Genomic DNA, 10,823 nt, shown 5'->3' with positions numbered 1-10,823 from the left:
TAATCAAAATTTGATGCATTGTCAATTGGGGCTTTTGCCACAATGTAGTAAAACTGCCGAGAGGAGCGCGGTGAACTGCATAAAGGCCCGAGGCGTCTGAGGATACAAGTAAGTCACATCCATCGTCACAATACATCATGGCTCCCGTAGAGATTCCCGGTGTCAACGTTCCCCTCCTGTAAGTTCTGGACTAGCAGCTTCATTGACAAAGACACTAATGGATTTGCGTAGCACCGGCCCTTTGGTATGCCGGCCAAGAGCACGGGATTCGTCAGACTCTGAATAGTTTTCTAGGTCCTGGGGTACATGTGGGGGTATGGCCTCTTTGGCGTCCTTACAGTACAGATGTGTGCGTATCATCTTCGACTGTTTCGTGCTTGAACACGAGTCCGACCGTCGTATAGATATCTATTACATCCATTTCAACTCTAAAGATGATTGGAGGATGAGACTATATGGTTCGTTCTACGGCCGACTTCCTGCTATTCATGCTAATCAAGATGCAGTCTGGTTCATATTCCTCCTCGAGATCGTATTTACAATCTTTTCAACCATTGCCGCATGGGATCAGTATGGTCCGGGATGGGGTGATGTCAACTCCATTCTGCTCATTGACTGGTCCTGGGAACCGCTTCCATCTCTGAACGGAACGAGTCAGTTTTAGTCAGATTCACTTGCGGCGATGCCAAATCTCATGCTATATCACCAGTTTCCGCCATGGTTCAGACTTTCTATGTCTGGAGAATATATAATCTGACGAAGAACATCTGGATTTCGTTGGTTATTGAAGTAGTGAGTACCAGAATGCTTTCACTCACTTTCATTGCTAATTTTTTGTCTTCTAGGTTGCCATTGTCCAATGCACTTTCGCTTGGTATTTCGGAATATCTGTATGTGTCCTTCGTATTTTTATTTACGCCCGCGGCAGCTCAATCCACACAGGTGTCGGTTGGGGGGCTTGGCGTAGACAAACTCATCGCCGACTCCCCTGAAGTCAGCGTGCGTGTTTGTCGTAATATGATTTGTGCGTTCCTCTGATTCGACCACAGACATGGCTTGCAGGAAGTGCTGCCTGCGATGTGATGATTACCGCGACGATTGTCTCTGTTGTGCGTGGTCTAATTAAGTCAATTTCTAGTTCCCATTATTGAAGTCCGCGAGCAGTTGTATCGCGCGAACAAGCAATCCAAGTTTAGTCAGACGACGAGTGCTGTTACGAAAATCATCCGTTTCTCGGTAGAAACCGGTCTGCTTACTTCCGCTGCTGCTGTAGCAGAGTTGATTCTATGGTTAACCCAATCCGAGTACAACATACATTTCATTGGGTGAGCAGTCTTTCTTGTCCTTCATTAATGAATCATCTAACCGACATATTTTGCTAGCTTCCTCGTTCTGGGAAAACTGTTCGTCGCAGTTCCGATTCATGTATCTTCAACTATTGACCATTTGCCCCTCCCAGATACTCTAACGCTCTAGTTGCTACCTTGAATTCCAGAGCGCTTATCTTTGGATCTATACATACTGGCGCGTACACCAACTCAGGCTCGTCCGGGTCCGCTGGTCCCCGCACTTCGAACCCTTTCTGGGACGAGGGAACAAAGAGTCAGACACGTTCTCTCGGTACACGATCTCAGACAGTGCATGTCACCAGGACTACCGAAATCCACGATGACGACTCTCACGAAATGATCGTGGTGTCGGTGAGCGTTTATATCTTTACTCCCGCACGGTAAGTAATCTGATACTTAATAGGATCTGAAGGGGGCAGCTGGCGATGACCTAGAAAGCGGTCCCCGTAGCCATAATAATGACGAAGCAAAATACGGCGGACGTCGTGGCGCTCTGTAAATGTGGAACGTTGAACTTCAGGTTGAGTGCCCGGCCCGGCTCATGTACTTGCGTTTAATTTATATTTGTTGTGTGTGTGTAGCTGTGATGACAATACTTTTATGCAAGTTTACTTATTTAACGGAAGGGTGAAAATCTGCTGTGACCCTCAGAGTGTCTGTGGGGAGCCTTCAAGTTAATGTCACGGGGTTCAGTTTACCCTCTCCTCTGCCAGGGTCTGTGAATAATGATTTCTTCACGTCCTTGTCCGACATCTGTCTTGAGCTACAGAAGGATTTTTGAGGAATAAATACTTCAGAGGTTACCGATGCTGGCGCTTCTCGACATCTGCGTTATGGGCCCACCTACGGATATGGGCTATAAGCCCAATTCGGGTGATGATTTCTTTTCGCTGTACGTAGCACGAGTTCAGAGGATTCAAATATGTATTATATTAGGTAGCTAATACATACACAGCAGGTAGAATATATGAAGTAGTGGGTCATCGCGTGGCGCAGCAGATCCGAGTCCTGTGCGATAAGGTAGAAAGCTCCTATAAATGGACCTAAGCACTGATGCGATGCCCAGTATACAAGTAAGACGAGCAAGCGGTAGGGCCAACTAATATTCTGACGGTTACGAGCGCGCCGCTGTCTGGGCGTTGGAGGTACGGGACTCAGTGCTGGGTAAGCTGTTGCGGGTGGGCAGAGCCACAGCGGAGCCGGGCCGATGATGATGACGGTAAGAGTAAAACAGTTGCTGAGTATCCTACTGGGGTCATTGGAGACCGTAGAGGCATTATCCATGCGCTTGAAGCATGCAATGGTAGTGACGGAGCTGGTTGGTACTGGGAAGATGGAAGGTCCATATGACAAGGCAACGGGTCAACAAAGGTGATGACAGACATAAAGCTGGCTGCTGTGCACCTTCTTGGTCTCACAGATGCTAGGTGGGTAACAACTAGCGCGCTTGAAGCACAGGACTGGATGGACGTAGGATTTGCCGGTTAGAAAGAGGCCCAGGTGCGGCGCCACAAAAACCAGCCATTTTCATACACTAGTAACACACTGGTGTTGGTGTGCGAATTTGAGAAGTGGTATTGTGCATACTGAAGCCATCGAAGCGGGTGGTGGTGGTGCAGAGAGCGAACAAATGAAGCGGGCTAGAATGGCAGCATGCAGGGTGTGCTCAGAGGCACCAATAGTGGCTGAATAAATGCTGAGCATAGATAAGAATGGAACCAAAAGGGATAAAGATACGATCTTCAAGAGATAGTCGCTAAGAAAGACCTGCCACCAACGAACGACACATTAGCATAAGTTAAAAACGCGTCGTAAATGCACAAAAGACTCACAATACATTTTAGGAGGGATAACCAAATCTTCGGTGCATCGAATTAACGGGTCCGGATTTCTAGGTGTTCAAAGAGACCACCGACAACATACTTGAAGTCCAGTCCGTTTTCGAGAGACACTTCCCAGATGGTGCATTCGATTAAGAGACGCCAAATAACACGAACGGCATCGACATCAGCAGTCGTTATCTGGAGACTAGAAGGAAACTAAGGAAGGCAGGAGACAACAAGAAATACGGAACCATCACAGACTCTTGTCGACATGTCAACCTGTATGAAAAGCCATATTCGACTCCTTACCCAAAACCGGACAAGCGTTCTCAATATTGTTCCACCGACGCATATGCCAATTCCTCGACAGTGATCCTATTCATACAGTCGAAATTTCATGGTGCCCGGGCCACAAGGACGTCGCAGGAAAGGGACGAACAGACTGCTTGGTAAAGAAAGGAGCAGAGAAAACAACAGAAGCCATGGGCAGAACGAGGGCTAACACTAGAAGGGAACACTAGAAGAGTGGAGGAAGGCATGGGAGGCCAGCCCTAAATGGGGATGCTACGCCAATGGCAAATAGAATACTGCCGTCACTGAAGCCGACATGCCACCTCATAGACCTCGCAGCGAAAAGAGAGATATTCGGCCGAGTTCTTCAGTGCAGAACAGGCCATGGACACATAGGCGAGTATTACTCACAATTCGTGCCAGGTAAGGACGTTGACTGCCCTTGTGGAGAGACGTTTCAGACACGGGAGCACATCCTGCATGAATGCCCCCTCTATGAAGAGCAACGGGGGACCCTTCGGAACGTGTCAAGGACCGTGTACCTACCGGACATCCTCGGCACCAAAGAAGGAATCACAGCACTGAGCCAGTTCATGGAAACCACAGGAGCGTTCACCCGGACGGGACAACTACGAAACGAGAGGCTCGCCCCAGAGCCAGAAGAAGAGGGAAAGTGGTGGGAAGAAGACGAGGGCGACACAGAAGACGAGCATGGATAGCTGCCGTGCACCCACCACACCATGGAACATGACCAACCCAGCCGGCACCCAAGACACGCTTGCAAAGCACCTCATGGCTTCGGCCAACCGCAGAATCAAACTGATCAATTAGCCCACCACAGGGGCGCAAAGTACCATACATGTCCATTACTCTACTCCACATTACCACTGTATCCTAGTAGTTGTTGCGGTTAATCAAATGCTGAAAACAAAAAAAAAACCTGTATGAAAAAAACTGATTGTTTTTGCGGAGTCTTATCAAACACTTGAAAGCAATTCATGTTGACTAATGTTTTGACATCACGGAACCGCGGTGCGAGCCCGATCAGTGGCTGTGCCATTCAGTTTCCTGAGACAGGGCAATCTGTTTTTGGAAGTAGTGGCCCATGGGAAATATTAGTAAATATTTTATTTATAAAAGCAACCTCAAGCCTTATGGCTCGGGGCGATTAATATACTATTACTTAAACGCATTTGACAGCCGGCCCACGTGGATGCGCTTTGTATGGACTTGCCATTCCACCGCAAACTTTTTTTCGTCTCGACAGCACAAGTGGGGTTCAGTCCCGCTTCGTGACTACTGAATTGATCAAGGCTGAGGACTAGGTTATCCTTACTCTCAGCCTGCGTCGTGCTACTACATCAACATTTTCCTGATGATACTGATCCATTGATATCGCAGGTAACCACAACCTTGAGGCCCAGACACTCATCATCAGTCATGCCATTGCCGCAGGTGCCACCCACGATCGAGTTGAACATGAGTAACCATTGAAGTACCTGTCTGTCAAGGCCATCCATTTTCGAAATGCTTCTCCCCGATGTCCACATATAGTAAACGGGTCTCCACAACTCTGATAGAAGCTGCACATTTAATTGTCCTACCCCCACCTTTTAGGAAGTCCTCTGCTATTTACATGCTTCGATTCTCCGGCTTTCTTTACTGGTGTGAACGTCAGTCTCTTGGATTCAGCGAGTCTCAGGGGTGTTTTATACGATCCATCCTGATCACGGTTAGTAGTCCGAATCGATAGTCCTGGAGAAATCATCACTGCGGGGCCTTATTTCACGTCAATTTCGGATCTAAACATTGGCGTATCCTCCATGTTGTTCTCCGTCCTTCTGATCTCAAAACGGTTCAAACAAGTGTGCTCAGTATGCTCAGTAAACGTCTATGTCATTCTCAGGCAGATAGAAGAACTTAATGCTCCCCTCAGCCACACATGCATCTCACGTATATTGCCAGTATTTGACGATGATATCGGGACGGGAGGAAGTGGCCCGCCTTCCGCACGAGTCAAACCAGAGTGTAAATGGGGACCAGAAATCCACCACCTTCTATCAGCTGAAAGAGTTTTCAATGTGCTTGAATATAGACGTGCCTCAGGTGATTACATATAACCTCACTTTCGGCCAGCCGTCTTCAAGTTTCCTTTCCTGTGATGCACGCCCGCGATGCACGTTAGGGTCAGATACATATTTGGATCATCTCGATATTTCCCTCAGACGACAAGAATCCCATCTTCTTCTCTGGTAAACCTCTGCGTTTTTACAAGATACAAAACCTTCTTCCTTTCGATTGCGGATTCGACTCATTAAGAGATTCGCGCCTTGTAAATTTTCAAAGCAAAGTGGACCGCATCATGGAGCCGTTATAACTCCCACGGGATGCTGTTGCAAAATTGTATGAAAATATACGGCGAATACAACCCGTGACTAACGGCACCGCAATGATCTTTAGGGATAAGCCCATGGGTTCACCTGGTTTTCTCCCCACACATATACTGAGCATTATATATAGGCATCAAAAAATTCTACGGGCTTTTTGTGCTCGCATCTTTAGTTGCCGTCTTCCAATTTCCATCAGCATCATATCCCGACAGTGAATCAACTGCCGGCCAGACCGGATGATCTTGTTGAAGGTTGGCTCGGGACACCCGCTATCCATGGCCGAGGTCCTTTTCGACCAAGGGTTCTCCCACAAAAACTGATGATCATGTTCACATCAACCAATCATCATTTCACCCCGAACCAGCATCAAAATCCGGATTTTTGTCCTTTTCCTCTGCGCGCGCCGTACAAGGCACCAAAATATTACGCACAATGTTCGGTTTACACACATCCGTGGTGTACAGGCTGCAGGCCCAAGCCGAATGTTCTTTTTACAGACCTCGGGCCTCGTGACCGTGAATGCTCCCGCGAAAGTTCGAATGGGAAGGCGCCGGGAAGTGGAGAGATTGGAACTAAAACATGGTCAGATCGGGGTACATCTTCACATCAAACACCGATATAACGGCATCTACGTATTTCTTCTGCAAGATATTCAGACTACAAAAGGCCAAGCCATAAGCAGTTCCCGCTGTAGGACCATGGAGACCCATCCAGCCGCTTCAGCTCTCGCCTATCCTCCTCTAGATGGGTCTCTCCTTCTCCACGAATTTCCAGATTTTCATCTTCGCCATAATCCCTCTCATCCGCTGTTTGTGTACGCTGAGAATGACGGGAAATTCCTGCATGAAATTTCTCACCTCGAGTTCTGCCGTGCTGTTCATCGAGTCGCTCATGCTGTGAATCATATTCCTCGAATGGTGCCCGTGGGGGTTCTAGCGCTGACGGATACAATTTTCTATCATGCCCTATTCCTTGGCTTGATGAAAGCAGGCCATACGGTGAGTTGCGTGCTTCTTAGACTTATTCCAACCTTTGATATGCCTTTAGCCATACCTTCTGTCACCAAGAAATTCCGCTGCCGCCACAGCCAAACTTCTCCAGGATGTCGGCAGTCGCCACCTCGTGGCGTCGCCGATATTCAAAGCACTTATCCGGGAAATTCGACTTGAGCTCGAATTGGAATCGCCGGTCAGCCTCTCGGTCTTTGAATTGCCATCTCTCGATAGCGTGTTCCCAAAACTAGGTTTTGAGACGCGCGAAGATCCCTTTACGCCCTACATGTCTACTAGGCGATCCCTGTTGACCGATGTTGCCTTCTACCTGCATTCTTCCGGTAGCACAGGATTCCCCAAGACCATTCCACAAACTCAAACTTCTATCTTGCACTGGTGTTCATTCCGTGCGTCATCTTCTATCACCACTTTTTCATCACCGAACCTTCTGAAACAGAGTCTATACGCGACTTGATCTATCATCCCAACCTTAGGATTGGTGGTTTCATGCTGCCGTCCTTCCACACGCTTGGGATATATTTCCAGATTTTGACACCTCTAGTTGGCTTACGCACTGTTGCCGTTTATCCACCGCTGTGTAAAACGCCCACCTCCCAACCCTTCACGCCTTCCCCCGGAAGTGTTCTGGAACACATCGCTCGTACGCAATCCAACTCTGTAGTCGCCATCCCTGCAATTATCGAAGTATGGGCTTCCATTCCGGCCGCAGTTGATGTTCTGCGAAAATTGCAAATCGTGGTGCGTACTGCCATTGCAATGTATGAACTGGTTCAATAAGTCTATATCTAGTGGTATTCGGGGGGTACATTATCCGCCAAGGTTGGCAACAGCCTTCACGCAAGCGGCGTAACTCTAACGTCAGTGTATGGGGCTACCGAGTTCGGAGCGCCGGTGCATACCATGCCTTTGGCTGCCGATGTGAAGGCCGGCGAATGGTCATGGATACGTTTCGACTCTCAGGCAACCATTCAGATGCTACCACACGGCGATGGTCTATTTGAGGCACATTTTATGGTTAGCTCCCGAATTCTCCGTGATTTAATTCAATGATTCATTGATATCATCAGAGCACAGAAAAACACCACGTTTCAGTACACAACTTGACCGATGGCCTTGGCTATGCGACAGCCGACTTATTTCAGAAGCACCCTACCAAAGACCTGTGGAAGATGTGAATGTTAGAACTTCAAAATGATGTTCTATTCTAACGTTTATGTTCCAGAGCAGCAAGGACAGATGAGGTTATTGTCCTTTCGTCTGGAGAGAAGGCTATTCCCGGGCCTACGGAAGACATAATTAACTCGAGCCCATTGATCTTAGGGTCGGTGATGTTTGGTCGTGAACAACCTCAAGTTGGAATCATTGTGCAGCCGAAGAGCGCGGTATCCGATGAAGGGTGCGATGCGTTTATAGACGCCATTTGGTGAATGTCCATGCTTCTAGCCTCTGATGTGAACCTGATTTTTCCGACGTTTTAGGCCGGTCATAGAAGAAGCGAATCACCAAGCTCCGGCCTTCAGCAAAATTTACAGAGATATGATCATAGTCGCACCACTATCGAAATCCCTTCCCAGGTCTTCGAAGGGATCTATTCACAGAAAATTATCCCTGGAGGCCTTCAGCACAGAAATCTCCAATTTGCGAGTATCAGGTTTATCCATCTCATGTTCCAGGCTCATGTTAGACTAGATATTCGAGTATCAAATCCAACGTTGGCCTTTCATCATCAGTGAAAGTTCCATCGGACTGGTCCTCTTCCAAAGTCTATTCCTGGTTACTGGATCAAGCTACCGACGTTATGGGGTCTCCGATTTTACCAGAAATCGATTTCTTTCAGCAGGGATTCGACAGGTACGTAGGCATCCTTTCGAGGCTGGTCTCATGGTCACCCCTTCTTCCTAGTCTCAGTGCTTCCATCTTGCGACATCACATTACTTCTGCAATGCGTGCTTCACCCATCGAGGCTGTTCGCCAGGAGGCAGAACACTTCACATTGGATTGCATATATAAATATCCTTCTGTCCGACAACTTTCCGCGTCCTTTGATGCACTCTCCAAGGGTTCGAGTCATGTATCGCATGTCTCTGAAAACATCTTGGAGTCCATGATTAGCCGATATGGTGCATTTTCAGCTGTTAGGGCTTCTCCCGTTGATAGCGCAGTGTCCATGGGCTCGGAAGAGGAAGACCAGATTCTGAAAGGCTCTGTGGTCTTGCTAACGGGCTCCACTGGTTCACTTGGATCGCATGTTTTGGCTCGGCTCATCTCTTCCTCTGACATTCAAGCAGTATATTGTCTAAACCGGACGTCAAGTCAATCAACATTGAAGCAACGACAACGGAGCATGTTCAAGAGGCAAGGACTCGATGTAACGTTACTGGATTCAACAAAGGTCTTTCTCATCGAAGGAAATATGACGGAGGAAAGATTTGGCTTGGATGATTATCTTTTCCGTAGGGTAAGTCTTCGGCCACACTATCGCGATAGATCCTTCACTGATATTCCCGTATAGATGCTCTCCTCGGTAAACGTTATCGTTCATGCAGCGTGGAGGGTCGACTTCAATTTGACGTTACCATCTTTCGAGCCCAACATCGAAGCGACTCGGAACCTCATCAACTTCGCCTTAGACAGTAAACATTCAACGGGAACTCGATTCGTCTTCGTTTCCTCAGTAACCTCCGTACAATCCTGGACCGGCCAAGCTGGTGTCGTCCCTGAATCGGCAATTGACAATTGGAAGGTGGCTGTCGGTCGGGGATACGGCGAGGCCAAATACGTCGCCGAACGAGTATGTACAATGACTATGGTATTCGGAGCGGTAGCTCACCCTGCGCAAACAGCTGCTTAGTCGAAGCGGTCTTCGAGGGTCAAGCCTTCGCGTTGGCCAGCTATGCGGTGGCTCTCATGTGGGCGCATGGTCGACTACGGAATGGTTCCCGATCCTCGTCAAGTCTAGTATAGCGATCAATGCACTGCCCTCGTTCTCTGGCGTAAGTCCCATCTAGGCGGAAGGGTGCCGGATACTGACGTTCTGGTCAGGTTGTATCTTGGATGACTGTGCAATCAGTAGCTCAGATAATTCTAGATATAGCGTTCAATCCGGAAGCGGAGCCTATGATTAATCTTGTACACCCAAAGCCTGTGCCATGGGCGTCTATCATTACCCAAGTTCAACATGCCTTGAAGGAAGATATTCCGGTGAAGCCCGCCTCAGAGTGGTTTGAGATCCTTGAGACCCGATCACAGACGGCTTCTTCGGAGGATATGCAACAGATTGTACGCTTTCCTTTGCTGCTAATTTTGTCGTGTCTGAATGAGATTAACTGCATAGCCTGCTCTGAAGCTGTTGGCCTTCTTTCGCGAGATGATACAGGGAGGCGACGGCAGTGACAGTGACCAGGAAAGTGGCGGACTACCCAGGTTTTCTACTTCGAAAGCTGAAAAATATAGTTCAACGATGTTAAATGTCAAGCCCATTGGGTCAGAAGAAGTAGAAGGATGGGTACAGTATTGGAAAGAGGTAGGATTTCTGAGGAGGTGAGGCCTTAAGGAGGCATACTGTATTATGCAAGATAGTTATGTCATCTCTCATGTATACTAATCATCGCAACACTAGAATTTTTCCTTTGGTGCTTCGTGTGCACTTACTCTACATGAAAATGCTACTTATTTTCTGAAGCGAGGGCAATAATGAAGCGTGGCGAGAAAAATAAACCACCAAGTTTTTCGGATATGTACATAATTTCTCCTGAGTGTACACTGAGAATAAGAGGGGAATGGTCATGGAGATTTAGTGAATAGTCAGGAAAGCGCATAGTTTGGGAGAGCGATGAGCAATGACTCTGAGCATCGCCCGCACATACATAACCCGGCATCCGACATTCCAAAAGCAGACATGGTCTGTGCGTCGAAAATTCGGAGGTACAAAAAAGCGTATCCCGACATCCGACAACC

The 10,823-nt window shown here is 47.9% G+C and overlaps 3 protein-coding genes across 3 annotated transcripts; all 3 read left to right on the top strand.

Moving 5' to 3' along the window:
* The first annotated feature begins 186 nt into the window (after window positions 1-186).
* On the top strand, window positions 187-1,862 carry BT62DRAFT_67947 (uncharacterized protein). Its single transcript, XM_043181845.1, has 10 exons — window positions 187-458; window positions 507-653; window positions 710-792; window positions 846-890; window positions 943-999; window positions 1,050-1,109; window positions 1,165-1,325; window positions 1,383-1,403; window positions 1,460-1,696; window positions 1,753-1,862. Exons 1-10 carry the CDS (start codon window positions 317-319, stop codon window positions 1,757-1,759), a joined length of 960 nt encoding a protein of 319 aa, XP_043040697.1. The 5' UTR covers window positions 187-316; the 3' UTR covers window positions 1,760-1,862.
* Window positions 1,863-3,507: 1,645 nt separating this feature from the next.
* On the top strand, window positions 3,508-4,348 carry BT62DRAFT_931030 (uncharacterized protein). Its single transcript, XM_043186052.1, has one exon. The coding sequence runs from the start codon at window positions 3,745-3,747 to the stop codon at window positions 4,180-4,182; it is 438 nt and encodes a 145-aa protein (XP_043040696.1). The 5' UTR covers window positions 3,508-3,744; the 3' UTR covers window positions 4,183-4,348.
* Window positions 4,349-6,551: 2,203 nt separating this feature from the next.
* On the top strand, window positions 6,552-10,410 carry BT62DRAFT_919143 (acetyl-CoA synthetase-like protein; the record flags this gene model as incomplete). The annotated part of the gene is made up of 13 exons (XM_043184132.1): window positions 6,552-6,851; window positions 6,901-7,252; window positions 7,303-7,604; window positions 7,656-7,880; window positions 7,934-8,037; window positions 8,089-8,262; window positions 8,345-8,517; window positions 8,597-8,717; window positions 8,769-9,324; window positions 9,379-9,657; window positions 9,692-9,859; window positions 9,909-10,145; window positions 10,201-10,410. The coding sequence occupies 13 exons, from the start codon at window positions 6,552-6,554 to the stop codon at window positions 10,408-10,410; spliced, it is 3,201 nt and encodes a 1,066-aa protein (XP_043040695.1).
* Between the last annotated feature and the right edge of the window lie 413 nt (window positions 10,411-10,823).

The sequence above is a fragment of the Guyanagaster necrorhizus genome (assembly GCF_019112545.1).
Source record: "Guyanagaster necrorhizus MCA 3950 unplaced genomic scaffold BT62scaffold_10, whole genome shotgun sequence".
Taxonomy (NCBI): Eukaryota; Fungi; Basidiomycota; class Agaricomycetes; order Agaricales; family Physalacriaceae; genus Guyanagaster; species Guyanagaster necrorhizus.
The sequence above is the reverse complement of the archived record's forward strand: the minus strand, read 5'-3'. Positions and strand labels throughout refer to the sequence as shown.